This window comes from Gavialis gangeticus, unplaced genomic scaffold (assembly GCF_001723915.1).
Source record: "Gavialis gangeticus isolate Ggan-Ray unplaced genomic scaffold, GavGan_comp1, whole genome shotgun sequence".
Lineage (NCBI taxonomy): Eukaryota > Metazoa > Chordata > Crocodylia > Gavialidae > Gavialis > Gavialis gangeticus.
Window position 1 is genome coordinate 2,251,277 of NW_017728995.1, and position 22,807 is coordinate 2,274,083.

The window sequence follows — 22,807 nt, forward strand, 5'->3', positions numbered from 1 at the left end:
GAGGATCACCTCCTTGGACCTGCTTGAGATGCATCTGTGGATGCACGACAAGGTGCAGTTGGCCTTCCTAGCCGCCTCCCCACATTGCCGACTCATGTTCATCTTGGAGTCAATAATGACTCCCAGATCCTTTTCCACCTCCATGCTGACAAGAGGGGAGTTCCCCAGCCTGTATGTATGTGTATCATGTTATACAGCAATTGTGTGCATTAACTGCAACATAACAAATAAACTTATTACATTATGACAAATGGGGGAAGAAAGAATAATGAGGAGGTTTTGGTGCCATATAAAGATGAAGAACATCCATGTGTGGAACCTATTTGGTAAGCCCCAGTGAGTGTCACCCACAGATGGATGGTAGGACTATGAGAAGGAAAGGCAAATGCATATCATAAGGAAATGATTGTGTATCTGTTAGGTGAAGAGTAGGTGGGTATTCTTGGGAATGGGCTGAGTACAAAGGATAGAAGCAGGATGGAGTGCTCAGCCACAGAGGAAAGCACAAGACAACACACAGTAGAGGACAGAAGGTTGAACAGAAGTGAAGGGAAATGTGGGCTACCAGAAACTTCCCCATAATTATCCTACTTACTTAAGAGGAGCTGAAAGAACGCAATCAACCAGAAGTTTGCACACTAACACAGTCTTGAGCTTTTTGCCACCGAAATTGCATCTTGATTGGTCCTGATCCTGATATTCCCTGTTCACTTTAGGAATAAATATAGAAAGTAAATAGGAAGACCTTGCCTATGATTATTTTTTACCTCTTTTTAGCAGGTACCTCTTCAGAATGCTTTCCTAAGAAGCATTTCAACTAAATCAGTGTGCATTATGTAATGCAGACTCCACAAGAAGGGAGACTTACTCATTAAAAATAACCCTTTAGAATTGTTACATAGATTTTACTATTTTAGTTCATTTCAGGACTTGCTCTTAAGAAAGAACTAAATTAGGACTGGTTTTACAGAGATTTTAGAGAGAGCCATCCCTAGCTTGCACTTCTCTTATCAGAGAGAATTTTTTTTTAACTACAATACATTAATTATACTCTTCTATATATGCCATTTTTCTTCTGGGGTGCTGTTATGAAGAAATCTGAAGCAAATACATAATTTAGAGGGTGCTTTCCAATTTTAAGGAAATTTTTTCTTATCACGACTTCATTTCTAATGCTGTGCATTCTCTTGGAAGAAGTTAGTTAATTGCTTTAGTCAATTTAGTTATGGCAGACTAACCCTGTATTTGGCTTTTTGTTTTTCCCCACATTATTTCCAGCAAGACATGGTGTAACATGTCTCATTTTTGTGCTGTGCTTTTCCGGTTAATACTTCATCTGAATGCTTTTGTTTGTTTCCACACTGAAGCCTGGTCATATTCCTTCTCAGAGCACACATTCTCTGCTTTTTTTCTAATTGGACTTTAACAACTTAAATAATAAATGCTTATAAATTACCATCTTACACAAGCATCCAAACTGGGATCATTAACGTAGTATGTAAGGCTTAAATTCCTAATGATCATTCAGGAGCTCACATTGCATTGTTCTCTACTTGTAGGACACTAACTGCCAGGCTTATAGGAACGCTAATTGCCGGGGTTGTAGAGACTGAGCCAAATTCTGCTCTCAGTAGAGCTCAGGCAACCTCTCTAATTTCAGCCTGGATGCACTCATGAACTCATCCCCTGGCTTAGCTTGGACTTTCTTTTTTTCCTTGCTATAAAATTCAAGCTTTCAGGACTTTGTTTTATGCATTGCACTTGAGAATTTAAATAACGTACTGCTTTTTCATGGATGTCCCCTTGGATAATGTTCAAACTACAGTATAATCATTTGTTTAATCTCTACTGCTAGATAAAGCTGTGTGTGCATTCATTGCATTATGCTGCTGTGAAGGCACTGAACTGTGGAGGTTTTGGAAAGTGCCTGGCAAGTGTCTGCCAAAAGTCACATGCCATATTTTACATATTTGTTTTTAACTGTAACTGACTATGCTTGAAGTGACTTGTTTCATTTCAGCCATGGAGCCCTATGACCTCCTGTCGAGATGGACTTCAAACAAGCTAAATGCAGTTGTCGTATCAGTCGAGTAAGAAAAATTCTGTTTCTAAAGCAAATTAGGATTTGGGATAGCTACATCTTTTGTTGTTTTATATATATATATATATATAACTATTGTGATTCAGTGCTACAGGATGCAGGGATGTGTAATACAACTATACAACTTTATTCCTGTTGTAAGTTTGGTTAAAGAAGAGTGAGAGCTTTTAAAATAAAGTCAGTTTCAATGATACAAAAATGTAAAACGTGAGCTCTGAAAAGGGCACTTAAAGGGTGCTTACTTATTTTAAAAATGGCTTATTCTTATTGCTTATTTAACTGATTTGTTCCCAAGTTTGCATTTGTCTAGCAATCTATCATAAGACAGTTCTTTTTACACAAAATATACAAATAAAAACATGACTGAATTGGTTTTTAATTACTAACTTTTCTTTCCCTTTCTCCCCAAACCTTCACTCCACTATAACTGAATTCAGTTGTACTTTCTCATAGCCTTAAAATGAATTAATTCAATGCTAGTCTTCTCAACCTACCCAAGGAAGAGATCTGCAAGTTGGCTCCTGTCTGCTTGTCTGCAAGGAGCACAGGGTCCAGATATGAAAAATCTAACACAAAGACTGCTTTTATACATATAAAATCACTGTTGGGAAGGGTTTTATGAATATGACCTGCATGTGATATGAGAACCAGGGAGTCTTTCTGTTTATGCTGAAGGGAAGAAGTTTTCCTACTCAGACACTTCACAAAAGCATGCCCAAATCCTACTATTTCACAGAGTTCACCATCAAAATCCTTGCAGTTTTTGCAACCACATAACTCCAAGCCCTAAATTTATAGATATAAACTACTTCTTATCCCCGATCCATGCTGTTGGAGGGAGCACCGGGGAAGGTCCCTCAGTCAGGATCTGGTTCTTGCTCACACTGGGAGTCTGGCTTGGAACAGCAATGAGGATTCTGTTCCATCCTTCCTACTGGTCACCTGATGTGCGTGTTCCTTTGTATCCTGTCCTATGCTAATCTGTTGGCTTTAGAGCCACTCACAGTCTTACCCTACAGCCGTTACCCTATGGGGTTAAAAGGTATTAGAAATTATTATAATAGGTTACTGCCTAAACTTGGGTTTAACCAATAAGCAAATTACACCACATTACTTTGGGGTCTGAGATTATCATTTTTTCCTGCCTAAATTCAACCCACTTGGAATTTTTTGAAATGTGTTAATTATATCTTGTGGTCAGGTTTGTCAATTTTACTGACTTTTAAGCAAAAATTGTTAGATCAGCTAAAGTTTGCAGTGTTGTTTTCTAGTTCCGCTTCTTGTGGCCCATGTTAGTCTTGTACTTGGTACAGAAAGTTAATTTTAACATTATGGTTATGCTTCTGACAGACAGGATACGTGTGCAGGAAACAATCTTGCAAACTTTGCCTTAGCTAATATTAACTATATGCCATTACCAGATACTTCCAAGAAGCAGATCTTTTTTTGCTATAAGTTGCTTATTAATCCCTTTTATTTCTGGCCATCACATGCAGGGTTGTTCATCACTTCCTCTTCCTGCTTCCAGATACCTCTGGACTTTGTAGTCCACAGTCACAGCCAGCAATAACTTTAGCATCTCTGTACTCAGGGAAGGGAAGTTTAACCCACTTGTCTGGCCCCTGACCCCAGCTGGGGGTGGTGGGGGACAATCCCTTCCTTCCTCCCCACTGCCCAGACCTTCTCTGCTGGAGCAGACAGCACAGATTAGCCCAGGGCTGGAAAGCATACTGGGATGCTTGAGGGCTGTGATTTAACTTGAACCAGGAAGGGGTCTGGCTCAGAAGTTTCATAAACCAATTTGACCCAACTCAGTTAAATATGATACGATATTCAACCAGGTTTATCTTAAACCAATTTCAGACATTTTGCAATTGATTTATGTGTGCTGACCTTCTGTTTTGTTACAGGTTTAAACGAGTTTCTGATTACTTAAACCAGTTTATGTGTAATTTCTGTCCCTAGTCCAATTGTTCACAGTGCTTTCCTCAAGCTCAGAAATGAGAAGGAGGTGCTCAATAGCTAGTGATAATTACTCCAAGAATAGCTACTTCAAGAATGTATTAAATTCCTTTTTGAATATGGCTAAACTGTTAGCTTCACAACATCTTGTGGCAATGTGTTCCATACTTTAATGACACTGGAAAAAAAACCACTTCACAAAAGAAAGTTCTAAGCTTACTACTTACTAGTTTCATTTTGTGACCCCTAGTTCTTATATTGTGAGAGAGAGAGAGAGTAAACAATAAATCCTTATTTACTTTCTCTTTGCCATTTAGTATTTTGTAAACCTTTATCATGTCCCCCACCCCAAATTGTATGTCTTCTAAACTGTACGGCTAGGAACAAAATGACACATAAGCTAGTTTAAGTGATCTGAAACTGGTTTAAACCTGTAAAAGAACAGAATTTCAGCGCACATAAACCTGTTTCAAAATGGCTGAAACTTGTTTAAGATAAACCTGGATGGATGTAGTATCAGTCTTAGCTGATTGAGGTCAAACCAGTTTATGGAACTTCTGTCCCAGTTTAAGTTAAAACAGAGTCTCTCTGCATGCTTTGCAGCCCTGGGCTGGATTATGCTGTCTGCTCCAGAAAGCAAGGTTGGCTCTGCCCCTCTAGTCTCTAGCCAGAGCAGTGAGTCTAGCTGACAAGAGGGTGGGGATGGAAAACCTGTCTGGGGATGGCAGCTGGGTCTGCCTGAGGAGGCAGCCCCTGTCAGACCTTTTTCCTCTGGGGTGGGGTGAGCTGAGCAGGGCAATAGCCTGAGAGGCACTGCCTCCCCTAGGCAAACCCCTGATGGAGTCTTGGACGTGCTTTAATCCTCCCTTACCCACCTCAATGTGCTGCCCACACCCCCTCCTTTCTCCTATATCAGGGCATGGGGTGCAGGCAGGCAACAGCCTGAAAGGGACTGCCCCCCAGGCAAACCCTGGGTGGGGTTTGGGAGAGGCTTTAGTTTCCCACTTCCACAGCTCAGTTTGTTGCCCATGCCCCCTGCTTTCTGTTGGAGCAGGGCATGAGGCATGGGTGGGCAACAGCCTGAGAGGGACTGTACCCCCCAGGCAATCCCTGAGTGGGGACTGGGAGGGGCTTTAATCTCCTGTCCCCCACTCAGTATGCTGGCACCAAGCCCTGCAGGATCAGACTGAGAGGTGGGAGTTGCTGGCAAAGACCTGACACAATCAGTGCATACGTGCTGGAGATAGAGCTAAGGGAACAGGAGAGGGACTGCTTGGGCTGGTGTGACCAAAGAAAGCAGAGAACTACATTTACAATTGGCAGAAGACCAGCAGACTCCACCCCTCCCATCTCTGACAGAGACTGGAGCAAGCAGTTGATAAGGGGAGGGGGCATAATTCCCTTCAGCTCCCCCAGGCCGTGGGGGAGGGGGAAGAGGCTGGGGAACGGGGCTGGTCCCGGGCCACCTGTAAGCACAGAGCCAAGCTCTGCAGGACCCGGCTGAGAGGTGGGAGATGTGGGCAAAGACCTGGCACAGTCATCACATGTATGTGCTGGAGACAGAAGAACAAGCAAGGGTCACAGGCAGTTTGAGTTAGCGTGACCAAAGAAAGCAGAGAACTACATTTACATTATGAAGCAGAACCCGTTAAAGGTGGAAGACTGGAATACCTAAACAATAGGGGTGTGCGAAGCAGGCCCTATTCAATTCGCATTCGGCCCAAGTCAAGGACAATGATTTGATTCATTGATTCGGATCACTGTCCCTGATTCAATTCAGCTGAATCCAAATCTGAAGATTCGATGCTGATTCAGAGAATCAGCGATATGGACATAGACACAGCTTTACATTTTTTTCTACATGCCTCGAGGTATCAGTGTGGCTTGTGAAAGCTGCAATGCTGGGGCAGATGGAGCAGCCCACAGGAGTGCAGGGGGACCCTCCACATGCTATATTTGGAAGTCCAGATATATATTATGTCAGCTGGATCACCATAATCCCTCTGCTTCTTGACACCCTCAAAAGAACTCTAATAGGTTAGTGAGATGTGATTTCCCTTTGACAAAGCCATGTTGGTTTCTCCTGAGCAAGTCATGTTCATTCATGTGCTGGACATATTTTTTCCATTTTTTTTCTTTTTAATTAAACATGGTTTTGCCTTGGATTTCAGTTGAATGAAAAAGAAGGCAAGGCACATAAATCTTTCTGATTATGTAAAAATCTCAAGGTGTGAAGCCTGGTGGATCTCCTTATACATAAGTCTGGAAAGCAAGCAGGATCTTTTGTCTTTAGCAGTGACTGTTTCATGGTATGCATTTGCCTTAGGGTAACTACTGAGACAGGGTTATTCTTCAGCTCCCAATAATGGGTTCAAACATTCATTAATTATATTTAAATCAAATGTGTTACCTTTGTTTAAATTATGCAGAAATAATTAACTTTCTCCATATTTTCTCTTGCATTACAATATCACTGAGCTCTTAACACAACTATTATAATCAGTAGTATCATTTTGATTACACATATTTTTAAGGAAAACACAGGGCAAGGATAGTATGTATATAGCAGCTGAGTTTTAAGATTTGCAGTATTTTCCAAGAATGTTTTGATCTCAGCAATACCAGACAAATGGTGCTTCTTATTGCAAATGGCCTCTCAGTAGAATAAAGGTATTATTACAGCAATGACATAAATCTATTAGGAAATTGTTGTAGTTGGATGTTAATCACAGAACATTGGGACTTCAATATTAATTTTGAATCATTTAGGATAATATCTCCCTGAGCTCAGGATTTGTATACTGCTTCAGCAGATTAGAAAGAAGAGGCCCAGTAACAAACTGTTGCTATTTCTGGTAAATTTAATAAATACATACAAATTCTTGAAACTTCTGTATTGTGGGGTCAACCTCCCCCTGCCAACCCCCCCCCAAAACAAAACAAAACAAAACAAAACAAAACAAAACAAAACAAAACAAAACAAAACAGCAACTTGGAACTTATTTCACATAGAAAATGAAAAAAGTTTCCATTGTATAAATGGGTTTATTTTCATTAAAATTCACAAGTGTAAAATTAAGTGTGTCTCTTTCCTCAAGCAGTGATAGAACAATAACATGCCCTTATGTTCCCAAAGATACAGACTAGCACCTAAATATCATTTCCCGGCTCAGTTTGAAGATGTGTACATGGTATTGAAGTTCTTCCTACAAAATAATATACTTGCACAATACGGAGTAGACCCATCTCGGATCAGTGTTGCAGGAGATAGTTCTGGAGGTAACTTAGCTGCTGCAGTGGCACAGGAGGTAGGTTATTTATATTTTACAGGTTTAAGGACTTTGTTCTGCTAATTTTTCTTACTGGATTATTTTAAACAAAATATATTTTTAAAACCCACAATTATCACACACGAACTAATCAACCTCCCAGTTATCTTTCACGTCTGGTATGTGTGAGTTCTGAATCAGACTGCCAGTGGATAAATATCTCAAGTTCCGTGGGCAAGTGTTTTGTGTCTGAGGCTGAGCAAACTGCTTTAGCACAATTTAATTTCCATGGAACCATAGAATGATAGAGAAATAGGGCTAGAAGGGACCTCGAGAGGTCATCTAGTCCAACCTCATGCCTGAGGCCACAGGTAAATAAGGAGGACCACAGTGACCAATGTCTTTATAAGCCACAAGTCTGTTATAATATGCACAAGATATCCCAGAAAGATGGTAATTGCCCTTTCCTCCTCCCCGCTTCCACAGAGGAAGACAAAACCCATTACAGTCCATATCAATCTGACCAGGGAGTAAAATTCCTTCTTGACCCCAAATTTGGTTATTGGTCTGACCCTGAGCAGAGGGGAAAGACTCTCTAGCTGAGAACTTCCAGCTGTAAGTCCCAGCAGGAGCATTTGTGTACCTGAGTCAAAATCCCCAGCCTCAGTTGTAGCTAATAGCCAGTGCCTCTGGAGCCGGCTTAAAAAAAAACAAAAAAGCCCCAAAAACCTGACATGTGAAGCAGTGGGGGTGGGGAAGAGGAGCAGGGGGAGGGAAGGGTGGGAACTGTCTCATGCAGCAATCAGCAAACCCTAAAAGCACTGGAAATCCCCATAGTAGAACATAGGCATAACTTCACCTAGATTATCCCTGACCAGCTTCCAACATCCAACTTCCTTAGACAGTTTATTCCACTGCCTCACTGTCCCAACAGTGAAGAAGGTTTTCCTGATATCTACTATTTCTAATGCTACCACTTAATAACACAGTAGCAGTCACTGATAACCCATGCACTTGATACCACTACATGCTCTGGTTGGCTTTCCCCAAATCTGAATTCGGGGAAAGAAAAAGATGAATTTCATAATATAATTTGGTCATGTCACATGGCCTGTATTCAGACAAAACTCCTTTTATGTTGACTGTATTAGGAATATTCTTTGAAAAAAAGCTTGCAGAATGTACTCCATTTTGTTGGTGTGTCTACACAAGATGTTTACTGCTCAGTAGATTAATTAGTTGCATAGTAAATGTCTCAGTGTCTACACATTTGTCCCTATTAAGCAGGAGTAAACTAACAAACTCTGCAGCAGTGCTGCCTGCCAGCTAGCCCCCACCCTGAAGCATCCTTATGCTCTAGCCAGCCCCTCTACAGCAAGCTGAGCTAGGGGAAGCAGCCCTGGGCTAGCAAGATGATTCCTTAGACCCCTAACCAGCCAGGGATGCTTGACCCAGCTCAATGTGCTGCACTCCCAGGTACATGTTCAAATGGCAATAAACTTTGGAATTTGTTGCTCCAGAGTGTATCACTCCCAGACTCATGTTCAAATGGTGTGCCTGGGAGGAATAAACTCTGAAGCAATCATGGGCAACTAGTGCCTCCTGAACCTGGGGGAGGGGCACCAGGAGCCAATTGCCAACTAGGGGGGTGTCCCCCAGCAGCTGATTGCTGACTAGGGAGGGGTCCCCCAGCAGTGAATGGCAAACTGGAAGTGCCACCAGCACTTCTCTCAATGCCCCCACATTCTCAGGGGGGGCACTGGCCATCACCCCCCCCAGCCAGCAATGCCAGTCTCTGGGGGGGCACATTATCCTCTATGCTCCCCCTACGCATTGCCTATTGAAGCAATAAACTCTTGAGTTTATTGCTTCATATTAATTGCACATGTAGACATACCCAGTTTGAAGTACAACTGCAAAAAGCAAACAAATATGAGTGGGTTGTCAGTGCAATCTACCTCTATAACAATGTTTTGTTACAAATTAAATGTAAATAAACTCTTGCCGCTACAGCCACAAAACAAGAGAGAAGGCTAGGGTCTCCTCTCAAAAGAAAGGATGACATTTAAGTGGCCAGGTTTTTTCATTTACTTTGTCCACTCATTTTGTTTTTTGTGTGTTCAGGATGCATGCAAGCTTAATTATGAGCACCCTAAACTCTCCTCAGGTTTAATAAGACAGAGTGGATGAAGTCTATGTACTGTGAAATAATTAATGAAGCCTCAAAAGTCTGCAGTTTATAAATCATGGATGTTTCTATGTAGTAATTTTTACTCATTAGACAAGCACCAGTGACTTTGAATTAATGTCAATTAAAGAACCCTTTCAGATGTATTCTTTTCATTCAATATATAAAATAATAAGGGACTATATTTTTAAGAGCACCTATGACAAAACAGTTCTTAACATTCCAGATATGGTTAGAATTGCTATTCAACATATTGTTTCAGGTGACATTTCTATGAATTGAAGATTTTTTAAAATTAATCTGTATTACGTTGCATATACTGGAAAATAATAAATATGTTAATTACATTCCCTTCATTGTGTGTTGGATCTTCATCTTCATTGTGTGTTGGTGCTAAAGCCGTTGAATTGATTATGGAATAATTCTAATTTTTACAGCTGCTGGATGACCCTGAAGTCAAAATTAAACTTAAGACACAAGCTTTACTTTATCCAGCTCTTCAGACACTTGATTTGGATTTACCATCCTATCAAGATAATGAAGACAAGCCGATTCTACCCAAGTCATTAATGGTCAGGTTCTGGAGTGAATATTTTACTAATGACACCTCTCTTAATGAAGCAATGGCTTCCAACAGTCATGTCCCTGAAGAATCAAGCCATTTATTTGCATTTGTAAACTGGAGCAACTGGCTGCCTGAAAAGTTTAAAAAGGACCACACTTATAAGGGCCCAATTTATGGAAGTTCTAAGTTTGGAGAAAAATATCCAGGGTTTCTGGATCCAAGAGCAGCACCACTGTTAGCTGATAATGTTAAATTACAAGGCTTACCTCTGACATATGTCCTCACGTGTCAACATGATGTCTTAAGGGACGATGGAATCATGTATGTCTCACGACTTAGGGAAGCAGGAATTCAAGTAACACATGACCACATTGAAGATGCATTTCATGGGGCTTTAATGTTTATTACAAGTCCAACTAATCTCGCTCTAGGGCACAGACTAGCAAATAAATATATTGCATGGTTAGATCTGAATTTATAAGAGAAATTGCATATTTAACACCTGTAGTTTTTACTCACTGGGTCTCAGTAAAATGCTGTATTTGAAGACAAAAATATGCCTGTTGAGCTTCATGAACATGACATTGCCATATTTTAATATATATTGCTCTAAATTATTTGGATTCAGGATGGTTTCTTGCTTATCCTGTAAGGTAATATAGTCTGACTAATCTAAGTGCTCTTTCATCCCTGACATGTAAAACCCAAGTCCATACAACGTCTATTAGTCTCTCTAGATTTCGCTAAATAGGAATAAAAATGCCCCTGAACATGAACCATTTTGACCTAGCTACCCATACCCAGTGTGAATTCCTCTTCCTTTGGAATTCTCTTTCCATTCCACAAGCTCTGCTGCTGATTCACAGTTCATTTTACTCATTGAGTTTTTTCTTAATTTTTTCTGTTAAATTCACACCCTGTAAGCCTGTGTGTGTGTCCATAATATAAATATTAATTTGTTAGTACCAATGTTTAGTCTTTGCTGCTGATCCATCTTAGAATCTTTGCATCTGCCCTAGAATGGGTTCCCCCTATATGCTACTTAATATTAAAATGCTCATTGTTAAACCATAATCACCACTGAGAAATTATACTACAGTAAAAGGGGTAGTAGATATAAGTGGAATTTCAGAGAAAATCCATGAGAAAAGTTTTGGTCTAAACCTGTGAAGACTTGCTGACTGGCATTTGTGTGACTTTATTTCTCTTCTTAACAGAATTCAAGGTAAGCACTCGAAAAGATAACTAAACTTGCATGGCTGTAAATACAATGACGTTACAAATATGTAGTTGTTTTGTGCTATTATTAGACTTTCTCTAATAAGAACATTCATTAACCTCTGCTTATTGGGATAAATTAAGTGGTAAAATTTAATATTGGATACAATATCAAATAAAACTAAAGATCACAGCTATATGATAGCATCATTTTTCTGTTATGTATTTCTCATTACTTATTAAAATAGTAATCAATACTCAGTAATCTTATCTGTCACTATTTAGTAATCTCAGCTGTCAATAATCAATAAACACAGCTAATTTAAAGTTAATTTAGTAATATTTCAATACAACACTCCAATTTGCATCACTGTCCTTTAATGTGAATGTGCTTGTTCATGAAATACATATCCTAAAAAATGTTGGGATAATGAAAAGTAATCTCACCACATTGATTATTGATTTTTATGTGCTTGTAACTTGGTGTTTTTCCCATTAGAAGATACTAAAACATCGAAAAAAGTCAACAGTTTCCAGGTGTGTGTAAAATGGAATGTATACAAAATGATTATAATATTAATTTGCCTTCATTTCTCATCATTATAGTCATTAACATTAAAATTTGAACTTTTTAATTCTCCAACGATGTACTGTTCATCATTTAAATCCAATTTAAAGGTACAATTAAAGAGGCTCACTTTGTCTATGCAACAGCAATCAATATAAACAGTTTAGGGTAAATTCTGTGAGACATTGAGATACCTCCTGCATCAATTCCAGAGAAGTTAAGAGTGTTCAGTGCCTTATAGCAAACACAACTCTTGAAGACTCATGTTTCTCTTCTAAAAAGAAAAAGAATGCTATAATAAATTTATTTCATCAGCAAAAGAGTCTGGGATTATACTGAGATTTATATTAGGTTCAGGATTTTGGGATGCATGAAGTCTGTAGGGTACCTGAAATGCCAGAACAAGCTGATTTCATTTTTTAAGGAGTAGATTTCTATTTTCCCTTTCCCCTAAGTTATTCCTTTTAAAGGGTAGCAAACCATCAAAGAGAAAACATTTTTTGTATTAAAAAGCATCTCACTCAGCAATTGTATACAATATTGACTGTATAGTCTCCCCCACCCCTTCCCTTTTTCTCTTTCTTCCTCCCTTCCTCCTCCCTCTATATCTCTCATTTGAAACTAATCATCTGTGATGCTTCAATTTGTCTTGTTAAGTCTTGTCAATACCTTCAGACTGAGCTTCAGGGTGGTAGTGTGTTTAGGTGTATCAGAGTTATGGACATAAGGAGAAAGTTTTCACACTCATCATGCTAAGGCCTCCCTGACATAGATCAGAATTTTTTGGTCAGAATATATGAGATTGTATTGGCCTTCCTTCTGATTTAAACAGTAGTAAAACCTGGTCCCATGTAAGTTTTTAAATAGATTGTATAAACATTATTTTGTGGATTTCAGAAGGAGCAACACACATTAAGCATTAACATAGCAATCTGTGATTAGACGCTAGCTGTTTATTGCTTACTGGTTTAATTGTTTCATCCATTGCAGACATTGAAGCACCATGAATAAAATGACATGATTGTGTTTAAAAACCTTTAGAAAAGATAATTCCTCACACAGACCAGTCAGCCTTACCTCGGTTCCTGTCAAGATCCTGGAACAGATCCTAAAGGAATCTACTTCTAAGCACTTGGAGAAGAAGAAGGTGGTTAGGAACAGTCAGGATGGATTCATCAAGGCCGAGTCATGCCTGACCAACCTGATTGCCTTCTGTGATGAGATTACTGGCTCTGTGAATGTGGTGTACCTTGATTTTAGCATGGTGTTTGATATGGTCTCTCAGAATATTCTTGCAGGCAAGCTAAGGAAGTATGGGCTGGATGAATGGACTTGTAAGGTGGATAGAAAACTGGCTAGAGCATCGGGGTTAATGAGTAGTAACTAATGGCTCGATGTCTAGTTGGCAGCCAGCCGGTATCAAGTGGAGTGCCCCAGGGGTTGATCCTGGGGCCAGATTTGTTCAATGTTTTCATCAGTGACCTGGAAGATGGCATGGAGTGCACCCTCAGCAAGTTTGCAGATGACACCAAGCTGTGGGGAGAATAGTAGATATGCTGGAGGGTAGGGCTTGGATTCAGAGTAACCTAGACAAATTGGAGGACTGGGCCAAAAGAAATCTCATGAGGTTCAGCGAGGACAAGTGCAAAGTCCTGCATTTAGGGCAGAAAAATCCCATGCACCAGTACAGGCTGGGGGCTGACTTGCTGGGCAGCAGCTTTGCAGAAAAGGACCTGGGGGTTACAGTGGACAATAAGCTGAATATGAGCCAGCAGTGTGTCTACTTGCCAAGAAGGCTAATGGGATTCAGGGCTCTATTGGTAGGTGTGTTGCTAGTATGTCCAGGGAAGTAATTATTCCCCTCTACTGTGCACTGGTGAGGCCACATCTGGAGTACTGTGTTCAGTTTTGGGCCCCCCACTACCAAAAAGATGTGGACAAATTGAAGAGAGTCCAGTGGAGGACAGCAAATATGGTGAGGGACAGGTGCACCTGGTGAACTCAGACTGGTGGGGTAGTGGAGCATCCCATGGGAGCAGGGTGAAGGTGGGGGCTGCAGCCGGCCAGGAGCAGGGTGGGCCTTTCCCACTCCTGTGGGACACTCCACTGCCCCACCAGTCTAAGTTCACCAGCTGCGCCTGGTTAGGAGACAGGGGGACATGACTTATGGGAAAAGACTGGGGGAACTGGGCTTATTTAGTCTTGAAAAGGATAGTCTAGACTAAGAGGAGACTTAATAGCTGTTTTAACTACCTGAAGGGGGTTCGAAAGAGAATGGAGTTCTCAGTGGTAAGTGTTCTCAGTGGTGACAGATGACAGAACAAGGAGCCATGTTCTCAAGTTGCACCAAGGGAAGTTTAGGTTAGATATTAGGAAGAATTTTCTCACTAGGAGGGTAGTAAAACACTGGAACAGAGAAGTGGTGGAAGCTCCATCTTTGAAGGTTTTCAAAACTGGGCTAGACAAAACTTTGGCTGGGATGATCTAGTTGGGCCTGGTCCTGCTTTGAGCAGGGAGTTGGACTAGATGACCTCCTGAAGTCCCTTCCAACTCTAACTTTCTATGATTCTATGATGATTCTATGATTTAGCCTGATAGAAGGTATGAAATAACAAACAGAAGAGCAGTTGTTTCTCATAGGGACTCAAAACTGTTTGTGTACAGACTGACAAGGTTGATAGGATGGAAAAAGCAGAGCTCTTAAATAATTTATTTGCTTCTGTTTTCCTGGACATGGATACAAATACACCTCCCAATGAGTTTTTAGTCGGGAGTGAAAGTAGTACCAATCCACCAACGGTTAGCACTGACCTAGTGAAGGGGAAGGGTTGGACGAATTTAAGTTGGCAGGCCCCGATGATCTTTACCCAAGTACTAAAGGAATTAGCCAATGCCATAGCAAAACCACTGGCACAACTGTTTGAGCACTCGTGGCACTTGGGACAGGTCCCAGAGGACTGGAAAAGGGCCAACGTGGTCCCTATTTTCAAGAAGGGGAGGAAGGAGGACCCATGTAATTATGGGTCAGTTAGCTTCACCTCTATTCTCAGCAAGACCTTAGAATAAATCATAAAGGATCACATTTGCAGGGGGCCAGCAGGTAACACAATGGTAAGGGGCAACCAGCATGGGTTTATAGCAGGCAGATCCTTCCTGACTGACCTGGTCTCTTTTTATGACCAGGTCACAAAGTGCTTAGGTGCCAGAGTGGAAATAGACATTATTTACTTGGATTTTAAAAAGGCTTTTGACACAGTGTCACACCTAATTCTCATGAGCAAATGGAGTAGCTGTAATGTGGATTTTCTCACAGTAAGGCAGGTAAAAAACTGGCTTATGGGATGCTCCCAGGGAGTGGTGGTGGGTGAGTTGGTTTCTCCCTGGAGGGTTGTGAGTAGTAGTCCCCCAAGTCTATGTCCTGGGACCAGTACTGTTTACTATCTTCATCAGTGATTTGGATGAAGGTGTTGAAAGCATCTTGTCCAAAGTCGCTGATGACACTAAACAATGGGTCATAGTAATCCCTCTGGAGGGCAGTGAGTGAATTCAGGTGGATTTGGATAGACTGGGGAAGTGGGCAGATCTGAATAGGATGAAATTTAGCAAGGATAAATGCAAGGTTTTGTACCTGGGCAGAAAGAATCTCTAACACACCTATACACTGGGGGGTACCGTTCTGAGTTCCACAACAGTGGAAAGAAATCTTGGAGTCCTGGGTGACACAAAAGTCGCCAGTGTGACGAGGCAAGGCTAACTGCACTCTTTCTTGCGTCAGTGGGTGCATCATAAACAGGTCTAGGGAAGTGATAATTCCCCTCTACGCAGCATTGCTGAGGCCGCAGATGGAGTACTGTGTCCAGTTTTGGGCACCAGATTTCAAGAGGGATGTGGATAACCTTGAGAGGGTCCAGAGGAGGGCTACTCGTATGGTTGAGGGCCTGCAGGTAAGACCCTATGAAGACAGACTGTGGGACCTGAATCTCTTCAGCCTCCACAAGAGAAGGCTGAGAGGTGATCTTGTGGCTGCCTACAAACTCATCAGGGAGGTCAGCAGGGAATAGGGGATACTCTGCTTGTCAGGGGGCCCCTCAGGGTTACCAAAAATAATGGCCACAAACTGAGGGAGAGCAGATTTAGATTGGACATAAGGAAGAAATTCTTTATGGTGAGGGTTGCCAAAATATGGAATGGGCTTCCAAGGGAGGTGGTGCTTTCCCCTACCTTGGAGGTGTTCAAGAAAAGATTAAACAGGCATCTGGCTGGGGTTACTTATCTCCAGTGCTCTTTCTTGCCAGACCCAATGATCCACCAGGTGCCTTCTAACCCTAGAAATCTATGAAATCTATATTTGCTGTAAAAGACATGCTGATGACTTTTCAACAAAATACTTTTTTAAAAAAATAACTGGGATAGAAAAATGTTCATATTTGACACTCTTAGTATGCCATTCCTTTTACTTTCACGAAATAAGTATCCACAAATAAGGACAAAATATGTAGGTACGTATATATAAGAAAGCCAAATGTTACTTATAGTTTAACAGTTATAATGATTTATGTACAAATACATAGAAATTAACAATTTAAATAGGTTTCAAACACAAAGTAAAAACAGTGAAACTGAATTATACTTTTTAAAGGTTTAATTGAATTATAAATTTATGAGCATGTCCTTGTCTAGCTTGATCAAATAAATTTCAGAACTGAAAATGCTTGGTGTAAGCGAAGTCATAGTTATAGCATGACCTGCTAGTCAGTCCCTGTGAGGAACTGAACTAAGGTAAGTAACTTACCCTCTTTCAGGCTACTCAGCAAATGAGAATAGGACTTCCCCTTAACTCCAAGCAAAGGGTTCCCTCAGGCTGCCCAGTGGATGTGTCTTTTTTCCCTTAAAAATATTTTTCTATAAAAATAAAATAAAGTAAAATATAATCTTTTTACTTAAGCACCAGACGAGTTTCTGTGGCAAGTTCTTATCTCGCTCCTGCAGTAATTCATCAGTACTATCCCATGGGAAGGTATGCATAAAAGCTGAAATATCACATGGTTGAAAAGAAAGAAAAGTGGTGAGCTTGCAAAATTTAAAAAAAAAACATAGAGAAACAGGTCTATCTTTATTAGAAAAAAATCCCTACAGAAAGTGGCATAATTCAATAATATCTCCTGTTTGAAATAATAGTGCAAGAGTCCCATGTAGTTCCATGACAGAATGGCATGATCTGTGTGTGCCGCAAATGGCTTTAATCTTTTTCTATGCAAAGCCATATTGAAAATTGCAGACTAAAGTGAAAATTGTTCTTCAGGTTGCGTAGAAATTGTCATAGACATGTATGTTGGGGAAGACTGTTAATCTAGTCACAGAAATGAAGAGATGGGCACAAGCAGTGTAACTTGTACAACTAACTTGGTGGTTTAGAAAGAGAACTGGGCCTCAAGTGATCCAACAGCAAATGCACAATGACATCATTCATCAAGTAGAGCCATCCATTCAGTAGGGTAAGACAGCCTCAATGACAGCATGTGCCTTGTGTTGTAGGTAGGAGGAGGGGAACCATTTGACAATGCTACCTTGCACAGCTGACAGCTGAATGTGACCCACTTTGTCACTGAGTGCTTGGGCAGGGGAGAAAGAGCTGTGTGTAGGAGCTTGCTGCCAGAGGCCACTTCATTCTCCTGCTGGGGCCATAGTTGCCTCCCTGCCATCCTGTTCCTGATGGCAGAGCACAGGAACTGAGCCCAGCAGGCTAGCAGGAGGAGCGGGGGGTGGAAAGACATAGGAAAACAGATTCAGGTAGATGGGCAGGGGGCACAGAGCTTGGGACAGACATAGGAAGGGCTTGGGAGGGCCAGGCTGAATGCAGAAGCCTTGTAAAATGGGACCAAGCTGTGGTGCCAAATTTTGTGCTGTCCATGTTGTGTTCCTGCAGATCAGAGATGAAATCCATTTGCATTTTCACAACTAATTTGCATACAGCCATAAACTGCACCCTTCCCAGATGGACACAGTGAAAGACGCAAGCTTCCCTGCATCTCACCCTGCTGTTCTCCACAGCACTCCCACCAGAGGGAGTGAACAGTAGCTCCCATTTCATTGCCCAGGCATGTCTTAGCCTCTCAGAGAAACCTGCTATTAGTGCAAAGCTTGCAGAGGAATTATGGTATGGAAGGTGGAGCTGGGCTGTCTCTCCCCATCAAACCCCCAGCAAATTCCTCTCATAAGAGTCACCAACTTCCATAACAAAGTTAGAAGAGTGTTAAAGTAGCAGACTTAAACACAAAGGCTAGAGACAGGCATTCAAAAATCCAGAGCCTGAGTTGATTCAATCTTTGCAGGTTAGTCTAACCTACCTAGATTGAACCAGTCTGCAAGTGAACAGAGATTCATGAAATGCAGGCACATGCTTGCAGTAGCTCAGACCAGGTGCCAGGGACTGCTAGAGCAGCCCTTGGCTGCAGGAAAGTTGTGCTGGGGGGGTGTGGCCAGCCCCAGCAGTAGCTTGGAGTGAAGTGGCCAGGAAGGGGGTTTAATTCCCTGCTTCCAAATCCCCCCTCCCTGTCCCACTGTCATGGACTCCAGCTGGGGTCTGCAGGGCACTCCCTCCTCGCTGCTGCAGCAGTGGGGCTGGTGTGAGGCCAGATGACGGCTGGCATGGTCCCTGAGGCAGAAGGGTGCAGGGAGTGGGGATTATTTCCCCCTCAACCCCCACTGCCTGCCCCAATTGCTACTGCCGCCATTCATTCCCTGAATGGGACAAGCAGCAAGATAAGCCCCCTCCTGTCCCCTCTGCAAGGCACCAGAGGGAAGGGGGAATAACCCCCGTCCCTGCCACCTCACCTAAGGGGCCACGTCGGCCAGCCTCTGGCTGGGCCCCTGACCCTGCCACTGGCGCAGCAAGAGGGCAGGGCCCTGATGGAGCAGCAGCCCCTGTCCTGGCATCTGGGGAATCTCTTCCTGGTTGGGAGGCCACAAGCTGGGGTCAGAGCTGCGCAGACTGCATGGGGTGGACGGTGGCACCAGGGTGTGGAGGGAGCCATAGCCCCCCAAGCCACACTAGTGCTGCTGCTGCTTGCCCCATGCAATCTGCAGCAACTCTGCCTGCCCCACAGTGCAGCCCCCCAGCCGGGAAGAGGCTCACAGTCTCAGACGCTGTGACAGGGGTTGCAGCCCCTATCAGGGTCACTTCCCCCTCACCGCTCCAGGGCCACGGGCAGGGCCAGAAGCCGGCCAGCAGGTCCTCTTAGGCAGAGGGCAGGAAGAGGGGTTATTCCCTCCTCCCTCCAGCATCTGGCAGAGGGGGTAGGAGGGGGCTTATACTGCTGCTCCCTCTCTACAGGGAGTGAGCGGTGGCAGCAGCAGTTGAGGCAAACAGACACCCACCCCACAGTCCCCCAGGGGTAGAGGAAGGAAAGCTCTCTTCCCTGCCCCTGCCTTATAAGGCCCTGTCGGCTGGCCTTTGGCCCCACCTCTGCCACTGGAGCAGTGAGGGGGGAATGACCCTGAGGGGGTTGCAGCCCCTGTCATGGTGTCCCAGAGCATAAGTCTCTTCCTGGCAGGGGGTCTGCACTGCAGGGCAGGGAAAGCTGCCACGGACTGTGCAGGACAAGCAGCAGCAGTACTAAGAAGGCTTGGGGCACTACGGCCTCTGTCATCCGCCCCACACAGTTTGCCGCAGCTCTGAGCCCTGCCCATTGCCTCCTCCCCACCCTACTAGGAAGAGGCTCGCACTTCCGAGACACCAGGACTCAGGCTGCTGCCCCATCAGGGCCATGCCCCCTCACTGCTCCAGCGGCGAGGTTGGGGACCCAGCTGGAGACCGGTCGGCGCAGCCCCTTAGACAAGGGGGCAGGGAGGAGGCATCATTCCCTCCTTCCTCCAGCATCTGGCAGAGGGGGCAGCATGGGGCTTATCCCTCTGCTTGCCCCATGCAGGGAGTGAGTGGCTGCTGTGGAAAGTAGGGTAGGAAGGCCCCAGCTACGGTCCCCCAGAAACAGTGGGGGTAGAAGGGGGAATAAATGTCTCTTTTCTTTTGTGAATGGTGTGTATCTGTTTTTTTGACTTTTGTATTAATTGCTTTTCTGCAAGCTTCAGGAAAAGTTAGGTTGCAAAAAAGACAACTTATTAGTACTGTTATTACATGTATATGGTATCACCTTTTGTTTTATGCTGTTACAATTCCTACAAGTACTTAGCAAACTTAATTGTGGCTGGTGTTCAACACATAGTAATAATAGCCAGTCCATGCCTCAGAGTTACAATTTAAATAGACAAAGTAGACAAATAGTGGGAGGAAAAAAGAAGAAGAGAAAAAGGAAATGATTCACCTAAGATTTTAAAAGGCATTCTAAATTTTGATACACACTAAAAATAAACAGTGATGTTCTCAGTGTGACTCTTGGGATTGTGAGAGACTTCTGACAAATGGTTTTGTCATCAAATTGAAATGGGCGTAGTAGTGCCTTCCATTAATACTTTAACAATATCTAGAGAAGACTTGTCTGAATCTTGGCTAACATCCCTCACCATCATCATCACCAAAGAGAAAAAGAAATATCTGTTTTTGTACAGCCTGAGGTGAAAGCAAATTTTATGGCATATTATTTACTGGCTGAATTTCCTTAGTTCTTTTTCATAGTGTGTTTGAGCACGTTAAAATAATGAACAATTGAGAAATTTGTGAATTATTCATCAGCATTTCAGTAAATTCTTGATTTGTAGACTTCTTTATAAGCAGTTGATTTGTATTTAAAATTTGAGCTACAGGTGACTTTTGATTCAGTCTCATAGTGTATATCTATCCTCTGATTGGATTAGAGCAGCTTTTGGATTTGGGAGGAAACCTTGCGTGTTCATGTGACTGGTATGTATATTTGGACAAACGTGCTTCAAGCTACATGATTTTATTTAATAAAATACATTTCTTGTTGTTATAACTACAAATAACCCTCAGAATGTGAACAGGATACTAAGCTATGTCATGGTATCTACAAACAGCTAAAAACCATAGATCATAGACTATACATGGGCACTTGCAGGGGGGAACTTTTTATGCTGATTAACTTGATAACTTGAGTTACTTGTCTTAACTTTCTTTACCGTCTCCAGTTAGACAAACCTATTTTCATATTAAATGAGTGTTTACTCTGAAACTTAATATTGATAAAAGTTTTTTTCTTACCTGCACTTGACCCTGAAGAACCATTAATCCCCTGCCTCTGTGAAATGATTTAGCCTTTTAAAGAAGGAAATAAGATGTCAGTACAAGCTTCTGCAGCAAATACTTTGAAAACTGGTTAATAATTTATTTATGCTCAAATACACATCTCCTGCGATGAGTCTCAGAGGAAAGAGCATTTCAGACTAGATAAACATTTTTATGATCTCCATGGGGATAACAGCATTCTGGATTACAGATTTTTTGTTCTGAATATTTTAGTTTGTATCATCATGACTTTGCTTCAAAACTGCCTAGGGTCATGTGCATAATTGATTTGGGTTCTACTAAGTCCACTTAAATACATTCACCTTGCAGCAGTGTAGTACCTGGGGCAGAGCCAATGCATTGTAGGGGAGGCTTCATTCCCTGCTGCCACTATGAGCCTCACATCACAGCAAATCTTTGAAGGCCTATAAAGGTATTTGGATACCATAATGACAGCTGTGTTGTAAAGATGGGGACTGATAAAAGCAGTTTCTGTAAAACATTTAGATTTTACACTGGGACACAAGATCTGCCAAATGTCTTTATTGTGTTGGAAAAGGGTTTGTTTATACTATTACCTTAAATGCTGAAACACACCACACTGCCAGAAGTAAGGAATCTGTCCAATTTGGAGTGGTGAGAAGACTGAATAATGCTGTTGAGAAGATGAGATAATACAGCCTGAATTCTGTGGTGTGAGCATGCACCTATAGTAGAACTGGCACAGTAGATATGCCCAGAAGTTCTTTGTCAGTCCTTCTCTTGCTCATTTGAACATAATGGTCCCAGGGAAAATTATGCAAGAGGTCTTTGCAGGTGTTTTGTAATCCAAATAATCTTTTTAAAATTATTTTTTGGAAATTAAATATGTTTTTATTTTTAAAATGGTCATTTAAAATTAACAGTGAAGTGTAAGTTTAGCTGACCCTGTTAAAGGAATGTAAAAATAAACAATACAAGCAATGTATGTTTGTTCCAAAGTTTAACGGCGGTAAAGATATAAATAATGAGATATAAAATCCTAATGAACATGGTGACCAGAAAAAATCAGTTTAATTCACTAACCACACATAATTTTCCCTTATTTAGTAAATCGGCTAGTTTTAAATGCAAAACAATTTGATGAAATGAAATTTTCCTTATGTATTTATGATTTTAAGGAATTCTATTTATCTAGTAAGAAACATTTTTTAAATGTTGTTTTTGTACGTATTAATTGAAATCCATTTTCTATTGAAATGCAATTTGAAATTATTACAAATGAAGTAATTAGTATGGCGAATAGTAAATGTCATTCATCATTTTCAAATATAAATGATCTGAAAAAAGATAATCTAAGCTATACACTGTTTAAATAATTCTATGAGTAAAAATAAGCTAAGATGTACACTATACATACATGTAAGTGTAGGGTGGCTGTTGGTTCTGTTTTATACTGGACTGTCCTGTTTTTAAACCCTTTGTCCCCTGTCTGTTTCTGAATGAGGAATGGACTGCAAAAAGTCCTGTTTTTCAGTTCATTGGTGGAAATACACATCAGTCATTTGTCCTTGTAATTCTATTGGCTGTGTCTAGAGATGGGGCGGCTCACAGCCAAGAGGAGCAAGGCTCTAAGCCAGCCAGGGACGGGGAGAGGGGGCCGTTCTGTGATGACCCCGCCCCTTGCTGCTGATTGGCCAAAGGGCCCAGTGGGCACCCCCCTTGCTGCTTTTTGGCCATGGAGGTGGCAGCCTGCAG

At 41.9% G+C, this 22,807-nt stretch overlaps 1 protein-coding gene across 2 annotated transcripts in view; it reads left to right on the forward strand.

Annotated features, from left to right (window-relative positions):
* The window catches only part of AADAC (arylacetamide deacetylase), a 54,341-nt gene extending 42,400 nt beyond the window's left edge, over window positions 1-11,941 (forward strand). For both annotated transcript variants that reach the window (XM_019503148.1, XM_019503147.1), the window contains 3 exons: window positions 2,021-2,090; window positions 7,200-7,371; window positions 9,958-11,941. In XM_019503148.1, coding sequence (XP_019358693.1) covers window positions 2,021-2,090; window positions 7,200-7,371; window positions 9,958-10,566 — 851 coding nt within the window. In that variant the 3' untranslated portion in view covers window positions 10,567-11,941. The remainder of the gene's footprint in view (window positions 1-2,020; window positions 2,091-7,199; window positions 7,372-9,957) is intronic.
* Window positions 11,942-22,807: the final 10,866 nt, after the last annotated feature.